This window comes from Chiroxiphia lanceolata, chromosome 3, assembly GCF_009829145.1.
Source record: "Chiroxiphia lanceolata isolate bChiLan1 chromosome 3, bChiLan1.pri, whole genome shotgun sequence".
NCBI lineage: Eukaryota > Metazoa > Chordata > Aves > Passeriformes > Pipridae > Chiroxiphia > Chiroxiphia lanceolata.
Genome location: NC_045639.1, coordinates 8,698,881 through 8,714,830, shown reverse-complemented (window position 1 = coordinate 8,714,830; position 15,950 = coordinate 8,698,881). Strand labels below are relative to the sequence as shown.

The window sequence follows — 15,950 nt, the reverse complement described above, 5'->3', positions numbered from 1 at the left end:
TTGTGCTGCACATCACCTTGCATAACTTGGCCAAAGGACCTGATACACAGCAGGTGTTTGGTGATTCTGGCCCTAGCTCTTTCCTCGGAGATCCCAAGAGGGTGCTATCATGGCTTTTGGCCTCTGCATCCTATTGTGTTACACCACTTCAGCGCAGCTCGCTTTACTTGCCCTTCCCAGGCTGCAACAGTTGCTAGAAGGCAGAGTGGCAAGAGTGTGCTAGCAAGCCCTGACTGTTCTGTCTCTCTTTCCCTTGGGAGGCTCTCAAAGCAGGCTGATGTTGGCTTTCATCCCAGTATGTCTGTAATTGGCCCACCTACCTGTCCTGATGCTTGAGCTGCAGAGCCTGATGAACCTGCTGCTGTCCCAGTTCATTGCTCCTGTTTGCTGGCAACAGGGACTTGCTTTCTGAAAGTGGAGTAGGTCTCTCCTCCCCTCTGTGTGCATCAGTGGTGTCTCATGCATAGATACCACTATGGCTCAGGGAGTATCTTGACTTCAGAAAGCTGTGGCACGTTCCGGGTGGTATCTCACTGCTCTCACCCTGTTGGTGTGCTCTTTCCTTGACACCTTCCCTTTGGCCACTATCAGAGGTGAGCTGTAGGGCTGGACACCCCTCTGATCAGAGGGAGTAAAACTGCTTTTACAAGCTACTCCATAAGACCAGCCAGTCTGCAGGGTGTCCCCATGCCCAGGATGTCTGGTCCTGGCCAGCTGCGTTCTGTCTTCTAGCAGGAACATTTACTGGGAATAGGTGCTGCTCCAGCAGGGGTGCAGGACTGTCAGGAGCGTCCCGTACCTTGTGAGCCCTATGGAACATCTGGCATCTCTCCAGAAGCCCAGTCTCAGAGTTTAATGTCACCTTGAAAGGGAAACTTGAGCTGTCAAAGTCAGGAAAAATATTGAAGAGCTACTAAATTGCCTCTATTGAAGGCTTAGTCCATGGCTGTGCATCCAATAAGGATTGTAGCGTTGACAAGGAAGTGCAGAGGGCCAGTGCTGGGAGAAGTGGCTGTGTTCTAACATTTGTAGGTGGCAAAGGAGCTACAGGAAAACCCAAGGAACCTGGCTGCTGCCACTTGAAAAAATCAGTTCAAATGTCCAGCGAAACAGTCCTCTCCAGAGAATGACCTGCTGCTCACCAGTGGTCAGTAAGCCAAGCACTGAACAGCCCCAGGATGCCAGCAGAAAAAATGTACCACATCCTGTACTGTGCATAGATGTATTTTCATCCTGTTTTCCTTTGCTTTCTATGAGCCTTAAGAACCGTACCTCTGGTTTATATTCCCCTGACATCGGGGGCTTTAGGGATATATGGCATTCACTGAAACATTGACCTTGAAAATGCAACAATAAAGCTGTTGAAGAGTACACCTAGTGCAGGTAGCTGGGTGTGCAGCTGCAGTGTGAGCTGCAGGTTTGTGCCCTGGATGGCAGGAGATGTCTTGGTGTCCCATGAAAGGAGCCATGAACTGGCACTGACCTGTTGCCTAACAAAGGACACTGCCATCTGTGGCACTGTGTGGCTGGTTCACCCAGAGACTCTGTAGAACCCAAATAAAGAAGCAGAAGACCCCAGACCAAATATCACCATTGGATCAAGAGGCATATGTAAGGGGCGTGAAGAGCATGTAAGTAATAGGCTAAAAACAGAGTAAAAAAGCCCAAAGATTCCTACATTCACCCTGGAGGCATTAGCTCAAGCTGTTATGGTTTTACTGCCCTGTGATTAAATGAGTGTAGTGTGTGGTGGGATCCAGTCGGGGCACCCATGGGTCCAATGGAACTGCCCCCTGCGAAGGGGCTTTGGTCCCAGCAATGAAAGTCTGCGTTGGTAGGAGTGTGACTCCCAGAGTGGTCCTGAATGGATCACTCAGACAGGAAGGTTTCCTTAAAAAAACTAGCCACTGTGTGTGTGTGTCCACTGAGAGCAGCAGTCGCCTCTTGGCATTTGCAAAAAACCGCTGGAGGCAGTGCTTTGCTGCTGGCACTGAACTTCACAAAATGTATGTGTTACAGGAGCTTTGCTTTTCAAGATGAACTCACAGGCCAGCTTGAAGAAAGTGTTATGAGTGTTTCAATCAGACTTCAGAGCAAAAGCTCCAAATTTGTCATTTAACTAGAGAGGAAGGAAACAGCTGGGACGCTGCAACCTGGAGCAGGAAAGAAAAGTGAAAGAAAAGCAAAAGAAATGTGCTGAGTGATGTTTTTGGGACCGTTTTCAAAGTATGACCTAAGTGTCTGAAAACATACTCCAGGAAATGTCATCTTCGTGGTTTTAATGAGTTGTTAACTCATTGAGTTCCTTGTTTGCCCCTTTCTCTTTTTTTTTCCCTTGTCTCTCCCCATGTTCTTATTTTGATGTAATTGCTTGCAGTTCAGAATCCCAACTTGAAAGTCAGTGCTTGCTTAGCTGAGGTGCATCCAGGCACTGTGTGTCTGTCTGTGTGTGTGTCGGTGCACACACACACATGCTCTTTAGCCAGGCTGTTGGGATGCGTGTGTGTTTATATGTGCACGTGTTCCTTTTTGTTACCATCATCTTAGGTGAGGGTGGTGGCAGTGCTGGGTGTGTGAATGTGCAGACATACTCCTGCTTGTTACCTCCTCAGGCAGTAGCGGTGGAGGGATGTGTGCTCCTGCTGGGTACGGGGTTGAATAAAGAGGTAGAGTGGAACAAGTGAAAAGTAGGAGGTGCTTTCTTTGGTTGCATGTTTGAAAAGCCATGATCAGGAAAGAGGATTTTTGTCTGACTGATCATCCAAGTTAGTGATGAAAAGAAGGCAGCATTTTTTAAGATAATACCAGGAAAAATACTCCTCACCAGTAAACAACCAGTAGTGGAGTGTAGGAGTACTGGAGGTCCAGGAGGCTGTCAGACTGTCCTGTTGGAGCTCATTTTCCTTGTTGCTGCCAGTCACTGTTGCTGTCAGAATGTTAGTCATGTTTACCACAACTGGATATAGAGGAAGTCCTTGCAGTAGTTCCACAGGTCAAGAACATTTGCTAGTTATTGTCTTTAATTATAGGAACAAGTAAATCCAGATTTATAATTTATCTACCAAAAAGTTAGTCACTTGGGGGTATTACACACTGATCAGTTCTGGGCAAAACCGTGGGGTAGTTGCCCTGGGATTTGGCTGAAGTGTTCAGAGCAGCATTCTGATCACTGTGGATCGATCCTGTCCTGTAGAGATCTGCAGGGATTAGTGTGAGACCCACTGCTGCCCAGTACTGGCACTGAACACCCAGCAGTGACACAAATCTGGGTGATGCAGGGGTTGGTTAGGTAACAGATCAAAAGAGGATCATCAGGGACAGCCAAGTTGCTAAAGGAGCACCCTTTTAAAAATTATGTGCTCTTGTGCTGCAAATAAGTATATTTAGACTCCAGAACATGCATGTTAATCCCTATTGGAAGGGTAATGGTATTTTAGAAAGCACTGTTTTGAGAAGGGTTTGAGTTGCAGGCTGCAAGCTATACCTGAGGTAGTTGGATCTCTGAGTGCTGCAGGGGAGGAAAAGCAGAGGGTGGGAGGGGGTAACCACCTTCCTGCATGTGGTATGAGAAGGACAAGGTGCAGAGTACAGTGTCTCACACTGTGTGTAAGAGATCTTAAAAGCTGGAGAGGGATAGAAGCTTTCGGAGAGAGAGAAGAAAGAAGCTGTTGACTGCCTTATCAGAGGTGAAAGAGCTGCCCAAGTGAGTAAAGCTGATTGGTGTGCACTTATTCTTCCCTGAGAAAAAATACCAGGTACTGACAGAACTCCTGAGTGCCTCAGAGAAGAGCATGAGGAGCTAATGAATTGATTAGTTTGGATGAGGAGTGTGTTTTTACAGTGAGAACAACTGCCAGGTAGATATCCTCAAATTAAGATTGGATATCTGTATGGAAGTTTTAATCTTTTGGGGATAACTTTTCCATGCAGGTAACTAGATCAGTGCTGTGAGGAAAATTTGAGTAGATGTCCTGTCCTTGCCTGACATGTTCAAGCCTCATTTCTCTTTGTGGCTTATCTAGGGACTAAGGACAGTCAAAGCTAGCACTGGTTAGTGATGGTGTTAGCTAAGCTTAGCCTCTTTGCAAGCTTTCCCTTAGTACATTTGGTGTAGTTGCTGTACTCCATCTTTTTGGTGAGCATTTAGTCCCCCCTCCCTGCCCAAGAGGCATCCTCTTTGTCTTTGGCCTTGCTCCCTTCAGCTCACTCCTAACTTTGCTGAAGTATTTCTGGGGAGGAAGAAACCTGCCCCAGATGATAAGGTTTCTCCCTTCCTACAAGCAGAAGCTCAGAGGGGAAGGGTGGACAGAGATGGGATCACTTATTGTAGTGATCAGAGTATTGTAGTGATCAGAGTGATTGGGGTGCACAGAGTACAAGGGCTTAGGGGTCTGTAGCCCTGGGTTTTGGCTGAAGGAATGCAGACCATTGGGCAAACAAGTGTACAAGAGCTTACCTGCACTCCCAGCTTCCTGAATTCTAGTCTCCACCATGCCCTGCTACCCAAATGTGAAGGACAGAGCAGCGGGGTTGCAGCCACAGTCCAGAAAATCTTCTGCACAAGCTAAAATTATTTTAGAAGAGAGGGCAGGGACATGGTAGGAAATGAGTGCTTGCTAAGTCCTAAACCTGTCCTGCAGTTTGGCTGTTTGTCCTTCCCTTTCCACTGTCATTCCACCTCTGGACTGTTCTACACTGTTCCTGTACATTAGCAGAGCAAGAGCAGGTTTTTTTCCTTTAAAAATAAAAAAAGCAGGAGAGAATAGATTCGGTCCTTCAGGGAGCACAATGTGTCAACAGAAATGTATTTGGTAGTAGCCAAATCTGTTCTTCAGGAAGGGTGGCCTAAATCTCAGGTCCAGCATACTGATATCCACAAAAGTCCTGGGTACCAGTGTCTGCAGCCGTGGAGCATGGAGCACAGGGGCTGGCTTGCAAAACATCAGCGTGCTGGTGTTGCTGGTAAAGATGTGTTTGGCCTGTGCTCCCTGACACAGAGTTCCTTGCAGGTACTTTCTGTGGGAGTTCTGCTGCAGGCTCCTAGGCAGGAGATCGGGGTGGCTGGCTATCTCACAGGCACTGACTAATCCTTTGAGCAGCAGAAGTCGCTCTTCTCACTTAGCCTCAGGCTCCTTCCTAGCTTTTTCTTGCAAGTGCCACTTACCATGCTGAGTCCCCAGGTTTTTGTGGTTGTCAGGGTGGCTGCTGTATGAAGCTTCCTGTGAGGCTGCTTCCCGAGTCAGCTTTGTGTGGTACCGTGCAAGAGAAGAGCATGGGAACATTTGCCTTAACTAAGTCCAGGATAAGAGTGGATTTAAGTGCTTTGGTTTATAAATAAACAGCATTGTGGCCAAGGTAGATTTAAGCAGAGCTGGCAACAGCCCTGCTTGGGAAGGGATCTCTTTACCATATGGCCTGCTGCTGGACTTCCTGTCTCCAACTAATCCCTTAAGCCTGCTTTAGCTCTGTTAATTTCTCTTCTTTCCTTTTTTCCCAATGGTCTGTCTCAGGGGTGCCTGAATGCCAGTGTTCCTCGGCCAAGCTTGTGCCTGCAAGTGGGCCAAGCATCCAGGCTGCCTTCCGAGCACCGGGTACCATGTGGCAGGGCCCCAGGGATGGTGGTGCCTGAATGTGTCCCATTCTCTCTATCTTACAGGCTCTGCAGTCTGCGCCTGAAGAAACTCACGGTGCTGAAAGAGCTGGACAAAGAGCTGAGCTCTGTGCTTATTGCTGTGAAGATTCAGGTAGGCTCCTCTCCATGTTGCTGCCTAATGGCAGCAGGCCAAGCCTGTCCTTTTGCTCTCTGTGAAGTGCTGGTCTGCATGTCCCTTGCCTTGTGCCACTCAACTCCTTCTGTCTCGGTTAGCACCCCTGGGGAGATTTTGGCTCTCAGGCCGGTGGGACAGCAGCAAACTGCATGGTGCTGGTTTATATCAGGGATGAATTTGGTTAGGCACTGGGACAGAATGTGTCATGCCTTCCTGCCCGCCTCAGCCAAGGCCCTCCTCTCAAGCTGCTGTTCAGACTTTGGCTTCCCACTGTTCCCAACCCTTTAGAAAGGATCAGTACTGGGTGGTTTCTGGCAATGCCCTCCATCCAGATCACTCCCTGGGGAGTGAAGGGTGGGAAGGGTGCAAGGGATCAGCATCATCTCTGTGCATAACTTCTGCTGACATTTGTACCCTGCATGATCTCACAGTTCCCTCTGCTGTCCTCTCCCTTTCTCTGTGCATCCGTGCTAGGCCTGATGCCTCTACTCTGAACCAGGCAGAGTGGAGGGGAGAGAGGACTGGGAATTTGCCACTATGCTGGTATGTGCAATCCCCCCACCCTCTCTGCAGCTGGTGGAGAAGAGATGGGTTCCTATGGGTGCAGTCACATCCTTTCCACCTGCCAAAGGAGACAGCATGGAAGCAAGATGCGTCTTGGGTGTATGTTCTCACCACAGCCCCTTTGACCCAACTAGGGTGCTGGTGTCCTTCCTTCGTTCTTGTCAGCTGGCAGGAAAGCTGCTGATCCCATTGAAAGCACTGCGAGGCAGAAGCTCATCAGCTTTGTGCTCCCACAGAGCTCTTTGTGCTGCACACATTAGGATCTAAATCCTGGATTAATGCTGGAAGCTGCAGCATTAGTGGAGCTCTGGGAGCTGGAGTTTGTCTTCATGGCAGACCTGATTCACTTGCACAGAAGAAACAGAAAGCAAAATACGTGAAACCTGGGGCCTGGAGTGAGGACAGCAGGAGGATACTGGGGTTTATGCATTATTGGTCAGTGTCCCATTTTGCTGATCTTTCCATCACTGTGTGTATGATGTCATTCAGGAGAGCCGAAAGCACTGGGACCTCTAAGACCTGTGCCCCTTTGGTGCAGGCAAGGAAACAACCTGGGCAGCAGAGAGTGCCTGGCCCCTGGAAATGCAGAAGCAATCAAGGCTGGGCCACAGGTGGCAGCAGCACAGGACTGGGGGGCTGGGAGCGAGCTGGGAGCTGTGGGTCCCTCCTGACTGGGAAGGCTAGGTTGGTCTCACTTCTCTCCTGCACTGTTGGCCCAAGCTGTGTGTGTTTTGTGGGACTGGGGATCTTTGAGTTCCTGTGCAGCATCCCTTATGCCTGGACTGATATGTGCTGAGTGTGTAGGTCCTCAGCTGCCCCCTCTCATGCACTGCAAATGTGAGACTGTGGAAGAGGCTGTGCAGTGAGACTCCAGCTCTTTCAAACAGATCACCCCCATCCCTGCCACAGGCCAATCTTGCACCCTGATGGCAAAAGAAATTAATAGGCCTCAGCAATTTGAAGCCGCAGGGACTCTTCACTCATGAATGGAGGCCATGGAATGGAGGCTGAATTGAGGGACTTGATTTAAACATGGTCACCTCCTCTCTGCAGGGCCACATAGCTATGACTGCATGGTGTAGACTCCCTGCAAAGCTGAAGAAAACTGAAGGAGAATGCTTTTGCCCGCGTTACTCTATGGCTTAACATTGATTGTGGGAGTGGGGTGGATCTGTGTGCCTCCTTAGACTGCTTTCACCTGCCTGACCAGCTGCCTTGGCGGGGTTTGGGACTGCTGGAAGGCAGATGGAGGCTGTAGGCAGCCTCAGCATAGCCTGCCTACAGTGTGGCCTCAGATGGATCCATCCCTTTTGCTCCTCTCCTAGGTAACAGATGAGTCACACTAGTAAGAAGCTGTTTGAAGGCTGCCCAGTGAATGCTGCTGCTTCCATCTTTTGGATGGAAACAGCTGATGCATGTATGGAGGACCTGCAAATTCCCAAGGAGGCAGCTGGGGACTAGAGGAAAGGAGAGCTATATTTTCTCTTATTTCAGTAGCAGCTCTGTTGGGTTCAGAAAGTTGCGTGTTGGGAAGTTGCTGCTCTGAAGGGCAGATTGCATGGAAACAAAACTCTGACTGTGCCTGAATGGTGCTGGCACCAAGAAAACAGCCCCAGTGCTGGAGGCAGTCTGCTCAAAAAATGTATGTTACTCAAAGGACAGTATAAGCCTGTCTGGAATACCTGATCTCACAGTGATCATGCCCTTCTGGTCTTAAAAGATAGCTTCCAGCTGTGCCATGTGCTGTTACCTGCTCCTTTTTCTGAAAACACCACTGTCAAAGGACTAAGGGAGCTTTCTACGTCTACAGGACTTACTCATTTCCCTCAGATTATTTCAATATATAATGTTCAGTGGCCTTGAGTGAGAACTGAACTATGTGAAAAAGGGGATTTACTCTCGTATCATTTGAGTGGTCTTTAAACCTTTATCCCTTGTTATTTGTTTTAACAGACTGGAGATGTCGTAGAGCATTTCCTTCTGTGTGGTGTTCAGCATGGCCTTAAGAGATTTGGATGTGCCTGGCTCAGCTCCATAAAGGTGCAGATACCTGTCTTGGTATCATAACTGATTATGTCATGAAGGGAAACAGTCTCTCGACAGAGAGACTATAGTTCAGAAATACCCTATATTGAGCCATGAATAGAGAAAACAATCAAAGAAAGAAGAAAGCAAACCTCACCACTCCTAGAACTTTCAGCTCCTGTGACAGGTGCTGCGAATGCAGATCCTCCTGCGGCTGCTTGCAGGATACAGCTGGTGACTCAGGTTCAAACCTTGGTACTGCTGTAGAGGGATGATATTGGCAGTCACTACATAGCAGACCAGAGTGTGGCAGTCACTACATAGCAGACCATAGGCCAGGCTAAGAAGTTCATTTGCCTCTGACAGGCCTGCCTGCTGCTCCAGCCCTGCTTCCTGCAGGAACTTGGATTTTTTGCTCTTTCTTGCTATGCAGAGTTTTCTGTTTATGCTTTGTTTGTATTCTCTTTGCAACCACTTGTTTTTCACTCTTACCCAAGTAATTTCAGCTACACCCCAAGTATGCTGATGATATTAATGGTCTTTTCCCTCCCAAAATGCACCTTTAGCTTGAATTCTGGTTAGTGCTTTGCTGTATGCCTAAGGCCAGGTCTCCAATATTATGTTAGTTCTCTCTCCTTTTCCAGGTGTGGTATGCTCTTCTAGTTTTGACCGTGTTATAAACCAGACCAGTCAGGACAGATTTATACCTGAAATTGGGAATTGTACCTTGCAGACCACACTTGGGCATCATGTGCCTGTGTATAGTAGTGAAAGCTCCTGTATGTTTTCAGTTTTTAGGTAGTGAAGATCTGTGGCCATGACCTCTCTCTATTGCTTTTCACTTCCTTGACACTCTTTGTTATCTGTGATTTTCACTATAACAGTCTGATATTAAGTTTTCCTGTAGTACTCATAGGGATACTCAACTGTTGTGCTGAGAAGTTGGTCTTGCCTGACATTACTCAAATTGCAGAACAGCTGTGGTACATCAGGTTCTCAGTGCTATGTCCAGTAGAGGTTTGAATTTCTCAAGAGATGGAGAATCCTCAGTGTTTCTGTGTTCTTGTGCTTGCATTGTGATAGTGAAGCAGCCTTTGTCCCAGTCCTTGCAACGCCACATAGATGTGCACTGGTATTTTACTGAGGGACTGGATTCACCTAGGATTGAGGCTGGATGTAGTGGTAAATGACAGTAAGGCATAGGACAGCATCGTTTATGAAACCTTCACTCGCTGGACACACCACCCAGGGTATCCTCACCTTTTCTTTGCCATAACTCGTTCCCTAAAAATAGCATCTTCAAGAGTAATTGCAGTAGTATTTGTGTTTTGATGAAAGAATGAATCTTTGGTGGATAATCTCTGTGCATCAAATAGCAAATGGTCACTCTCGTTATGACTACCTGTCATCTGTTATCAAAGAAGGGTTCAGGAAGGAAGAGTCAGTGTGTTCTTGGCCAGGAATGCTCACAGATGGTGAAGGGGATGTGCTCCACCTCCTCTCTTCAGTTTTAGGAAGACCTTTCACAGGAAAGCCTTGGTCCTGGCACAGACTCGGGCAACAGCATTGCAGACAACTTCTGGGAGGGTCTGCAAGTTGTGCCACCCTGCAGCCAAGAGAGGCTGTTGCATGCAGACAGCATTTTTCATCTCACAAGTCATTCAATTTCTCTGTCAGAAGCCAAGACATAGAGACAGTAAAGATAGGACAGAAGTAAAAGAAAGAGTTGGAGTGGGTACATAATTAGAGTGCCTCTCTTACTGTCCTTCTGGGGAAAAAACCCATATCTATATGTGGAGACATAAGGACTGTTGCCTGAGGAAAAGACTAGGAGGAGTTTTCTGAGACACAAGATGAGCAAGAAGAGGGGGACCCCTGTTCTCCTGGGACATCCTGACTTGGTCCCAGAAGAGCCATTCTACCAGCTGTGCTTAGACAGGGATCTGTCTGCACAGGATCTGTCTACTGCAGGGCAGAGATGTCTCCCTTTCCTGGCCAGGCAGTGTGTTGGGACCCTTTCCTTCCCTCTACATGGCTCCCTCTGGCTCGAGTAGTGTCCCCTGCACAATATTAGACTTGCACTCCCCATGTAAAGAGCCAGATTAAGCAAAACAGGTTTGTGAAGAGCAAGTACTCCCTGGCAGGCAGGCAAGGAGAAGGGACCTCTGGCAGCTCAGGAGAAACTGCAGGCTTTTGCAAAGCATTGATAGGTGTGTGTAAGGTGGCTCTGTGAGGTGGAACAGAACAGAGTCATGGCACTGTCTTCTTTCCTTATGGACTGTGAACACCATTGACTTGTGTGTGTGGTGCAGTGGAGTCTGTGGTTGAGCTTAGCTTACAGTGTGTGTCTGCCAATCTTGTTGTAGGGTTCAAAGCGAGTCCTGAGATCAAATGAATACGTCCTCCCACCTGGAGGCCTGATGGAGACTGAGCTGGAGCTGACCTTCTCACTGCAGGTACTTGGTGTTGCCTGGTCCCTTGGGCTTTCTTGCCTGGCACTTTTCAGCAACCACAACACTGGGTCTAACTGTGAAAGGCATAGTCTCTGGGGAGGGGCCTCTTGTGATTGCCCATGCTCAGACCATAGCAGCACAGATTCCTGCTACAGGCCAAGTACTCCGTTGCTCCAGGGGTTGTTTTGCTGGGCACTGGGATATGGAGAATGATGGATAAGTGCAGGTGGCCTTTGAGGAGCACCTCAAAGCTTGGCAGGTCAGATCCTGCTGTACATCAGCACTGAGGAAGAGTTTTCTACCTGTTTGTCATGCTGAGCCCTGCCCTCATGCTACCATTCCTTCCCCAGTACCCACATTTCCTCAAGAGAGATGGCAACAAACTACAGATCATGCTGCAGCGGAGGAAGAGATACAAGAACCGCACAATCCTGGGCTACAAGACTCTTGCAGTGGGCATCATTAACATGGCCGAGGTACAGGGAGCTGGGAACAGAGGGGAGCCTCACATGGCCTTCCCTGTGCCAGCGCTGGGCACAGAGCTGGGCTGATGGATAGGGCCTCATTGCTGGGAGTGCTCTGGCTTGTTGGTGGGTTATAATATAGAGGAGGTGGGCTGCCAGCTGTGTCATCCTGTCAGGGAGCTTGTCTGTCTGTCTAGGTGATGCAGCACCCGACGGATGGTGGGCAACTTCTGGGCCTCCACAGCAACATGAAAGATGTGAACATCCGAGTGGCTGAAATCAGCATCTACTCTTTGTCTAGTCAGCCCATTGACCACGAGGACGGGAGCGTCCCCTCAGGTCCTAAAATCAAAGCTTCAGGTGTGTTTAGCGCTCAGACCTGAAGGCGAGCATTTGGGACAGGACATGGGTAGCAGAGTGTGTACCCCTGTGCCTGCCAGCAGTACCAGTCATTTCGCTGGAGCCATGACAGGCATCATGCTTAGCTGGGCATTTGCACTGTCTGCTTTCAGATCGCTCCCCGGACATTGATAACTACTCTGAAGAAGAGGATGACAGCTTCTCCTCAGAGCAGGAAGCCAGTGATGATGCTGTGCAGGGTCAGGTAAGGGAGGCCTGGCAAAATGGCTTATGTCCTGGTCCTGTTTCTGGGGCCAAGAGTTAGGGAGTTGAAGATCTTGATCACCCTGAGCCCTCTCATTTCCCTCATGAAACATTTGGCAGAGAGCAGAGAGCCATAATACCTGACAGCAGAAAGAATTGTGGGCTGCTGTCAAGTCCATGGTGAGGCAAGGGACTTTGGAGAGCCATAGGTCTCAACCATCTGTCTTTAGAGGTGTCGGGTCTGCAGCAGAAAACCACTGCTGAGCTCTCCTCAGTCTGGCACCATGAGTTTCTCCTGTCTCCCTGTGCTAACAGACCAGAGACTGCTCACTCTCTGAGAGAGAACAGAGATTTTAGGGAGAAGTACTGTCTAGGTCTGAAAATGGTCACAGATGGCTGACTCATCCCAGCCCTGTGATGATCTGTGTCACTGTGTTTGCTGTCCTCTTGTTGTGGTTGCCTGTATTTGGGGCCAAAGAAGGACTTGTGGTAGCATGCTGATCAAGCATGGGGACAAACTCTTTTCAGGGTTGTTATGACCCACCCCTGAAGGCAGGTGTAACTGAGGCTCTTGTTAATAGGTCCCTTGGGGCAGATTAGAGTGAAGTGACAATGAATGACTGGTGTTTATATATATATATGGCAGGTTTATTTCAGAACACTTTGGTTGCAATGGAAAGGAGGAATGTAGCCATTTTGGTTATTATTATCTATAGTAATATAACAATATAAAAGTGTAAAGATATCACTTAAGAAAATATGTAGGGAAAAGAAAGAAAGGAAAGAAGGAAGGATAAGAGTAGATAGTGGAGAGGAAAGATATCACTACCTGTGGATCCAGCAATGAGACTTGATTGTTGCTTGGTCAAAGTGATGGTCACAGTCTTGATCTGTCAGAGGTGGGGGAAGCCCCCACAACATAGAGTTCAATGGGTTAATATATGCTTAGGTTTAGGTGTGAACACCCAGATACCTCCCTGGGCGGGAGGTGGGAGTGACACAGTTTTACACTCTGTTGCAACACTGTGGATCTGTTGAAATACTGTGGATCAGTCTTCTGGTGGAAGGCCTCAGGAATGAGTCTGGTGGGCTTTGGGGGACTTTGATGGTTTATGATACCTTCTAAGACGTGACAGCTGCCTCTCACATCAGTGAGATGCCTCATCAGAAGGATCAATACCTTCAGGCCTACCTATGAATGTCCTGATACCTTCCTGGGGTTTGGTGGGGGGGGTGGTGGGGTTTTACAGCTGAGCTGGTTGTGTAAGGGGGGACATTGGCATTATCCCACCTAGCAGGATTTGCTTTTTAGTGGCCTCTTCCCTTATCTGGCTCAAAATCCAGTTTGTTGCTTAGCGAAGCTTGATTTGTCATGGTCATTCTCTGGTGACAGGTGCTACACCCCCTCTGCTCCTGAGCTGTTCTTATGCAGATCAGAAGTTTCTCCACCACACATCCAGGAACTCTCGTCCTCCCCTTCAGGTGCAAACCTGGCCGGGCAAAACACTCTGCTGCTTTTGCAAATGACTGATTGTTTGAATCATTAATGATTAACATTTCAGTCTCTCACAAGGGTCCTCCAGATTACTCGTCCCAGTGTGCTGAGTTAACACATCAGGGTCCCATGTCCCAGGGAGTTGTGCGTTTTGTTAAGGCTGATCCCTGGAAAAAATGGTTTTTTGTGACTCTGTGTGCTGTACCCTCTGAACTAACTCTGGAGAGGGGAGAGCGGGAGAACAAGACATGGTTCATGGGGAAGGCTGATGAGTGCAGAGAGCAGAGTTTTAGCTTGCAATAAGGACCGTTGCAGAAAGTTGCTGTCTCTCCTCTTAATCTTGCTGGTACATTTATCTCTGGAGAGGCCTGGTGGCACAGGTGCTGGGAAAGAAGGTCTGTTGGGGTACAGTGCTAAGGAGGGAGAAGGAGCTCCATGGAGAGAGGTAGTGGAAATAAGAAGCAAGACTCTGGGAGCAGAGTGGACCAAAGCTTTTCAAAATGGAGAGCAAGTGTGGGGCAGGAGAACTAGGAGGTGCTGCTCCCTGAACTCAGTTGCTCTGATGTGCTGTGACTTTTTTACCTGCAGGATCTGTTTGATGAAGAGGATGACTTGAGGAAAACCAAGAAGGCTAGGAGGAAAATGATCCGAACCACATCAATGACCAGAGTAACATCAGCATTTATGTGATCAAAGGGATGGAAGGGATTCACTTTGTCCCCTCCCTGAAGGCAGTGAGGGGCATTGGGGAGGGGGAATGATGGCCCTGGTGCAAAGCAGGGGAGAGCCCCCTTGGCTCTGAGAAGGAACAAACCTCTTGCCGTTAATGAGCTAACTAGCTTGTTGCTCAGGGCTGTACCTCAATTCATGGTCTGTACTGTGTTTAGCCTGGCTTCATATCAGTGATGATCTGTATGCAACACAGTTTTAACTTGCTACTGTGACATGGTCTCTTTCCCTTTCTGAGGAAGGGGAGGTAGGCACAAAGAAAGGTGAACGATTAGCAGCTCCCCTCCCTGTCCGCAGAAGGGAGGAGCTGCTCTGCCAGCCCCTTGCTCTCCAAGCTTCTTCTCATCCCTGTTGACTTCAGCCCTGTAGGTGTCTGGCCACCTTCTTCCTGAGTTTATTCCCCATCTTTTCTTCCTTGAAGGCAGTGTTCCTCAGCCAGATGATCTGGGGAGAAAGGAGATTTAAATGGAGTGCTATTCCAGCCTGTAGCAGAAAAAGTATGAAGCCTTTCATCCCCCCTCATGCCCAGACAGTGGCTTCTTGTGGAGTACAGAATTAGTCCAAATCCTACAGCAAATTTAAAGAGTGAGAGAGATCATAGCTGACCTTGGACCTATGGAGCTAGAAAGGAGCTGACAGCATGTTAGAGACAGTAACTGTGGCCTGTATGTTAGTCATCTTGGAACATGGTTTAGTAGTTTTGCTGATCTTCTTTCTGATCTTCTTTTGTTTTAGCAACCAAACTTCAAGCAGAAATTTGTGGCTTTGCTGAAGAGGTTTAAAGTGACAGAAGAGGTAAGAAGCAAGAAGGCTGCCTCACCTGGGAACGTCTCTGGCAGATGTGTAGATGTCAGAGTGCTGGTTCCCACTCACTGGGAGCACAAGGCATGAGCTGTAGATGCTCAGGGGTGTGCCAAAGGTGGTGTGAGACATGGCATAGACTGGGCCTTGGCTTTTCCAAAGCCTTCTGCCTCAAGAACGTAGCTCTGAGCCTTGTGCTAAAATCAAAAAGCACCTTTCTGTTGGGGAGAGGTGCCCAGGGAAGAAGGCTTCAGTCACACACTGACTCTGCACCAGGAGCTGGCATTGTGGGGGCAATACTGTCCATGACTGAGAGCAGGCTAAAATCAGCCTGGGGGTAGCTTGCCTTGGCTGAGAGTCTGCACTAAGTGTGCAGCACAGTCAGTGAAGGTCCTCCTAAGTGTCTTAACTGCCAGTAAGTTTGATGGATGTCTGAGACTCCTTTGGATGTCATGCTCATGGCACCCTCCTTTGGCCTAATGGCAATGTCACTGGATTTGTCCACAGCCTGGATTTGGCTCTCTCAGGTGAGAACGGTGCCATGGTGTGCCTTGTGACTGTCAGGCAGTTTCTATGTGCCTGTTCTGGGGTGCAGGTAACTCTGTATCTCTTCACTGTCCTCTGGGTTTGGTCCCGCAGGTCCTGGACTCTGACCCTGTAGACCAGACCCAGGAGGTGGAGGAAGACCTGGGCTTGCTCTATGACAGCCTGGAAGAGTGCAACAACAGTGACAGCGGCCCAGAGATTGAGGACAATGAGAGTGTGCACAGCACACCCAAGCCCACCCTGAGGTAAGGGTTGAAGGGAGTCCCTGGCCAACAGCAGTCTATTGGATGTGAAGAAATGCCCTCTGACACTTTTCTGTTGCTTGGGCTAATGCAGGCATTGTCTTGTCTCCACTCCTATTGCCATCTTCTGTTGGCACCTCTAGCTCCTCACTTGCATATCCTGTTTAATAAATTCAAAACTGCCCATAAAATCCATCTTCTTTCACACTTAGTCTCATTTTTCTGCCAGCCCAGCATCTGACACTGATCTGCTGGAAGAG

At 48.6% G+C, this 15,950-nt stretch overlaps 1 protein-coding gene across 2 annotated transcripts in view; it reads left to right on the top strand.

The window, feature by feature from the left end:
• The window catches only part of LOC116783955 (phosphofurin acidic cluster sorting protein 1-like), a 61,394-nt gene that overhangs the window by 35,771 nt on the left and 9,673 nt on the right, over window positions 1–15,950 (top strand). For both annotated transcript variants that reach the window (XM_032682029.1, XM_032682028.1), the window contains exons 2-9: window positions 5,657–5,744; window positions 10,724–10,813; window positions 11,161–11,286; window positions 11,472–11,634; window positions 11,787–11,878; window positions 13,961–14,041; window positions 14,837–14,896; window positions 15,542–15,693. In XM_032682029.1, coding sequence (XP_032537920.1) covers window positions 5,657–5,744; window positions 10,724–10,813; window positions 11,161–11,286; window positions 11,472–11,634; window positions 11,787–11,878; window positions 13,961–14,041; window positions 14,837–14,896; window positions 15,542–15,693 — 852 coding nt within the window. The remainder of the gene's footprint in view (window positions 1–5,656; window positions 5,745–10,723; window positions 10,814–11,160; window positions 11,287–11,471; window positions 11,635–11,786; window positions 11,879–13,960; window positions 14,042–14,836; window positions 14,897–15,541; window positions 15,694–15,950) is intronic.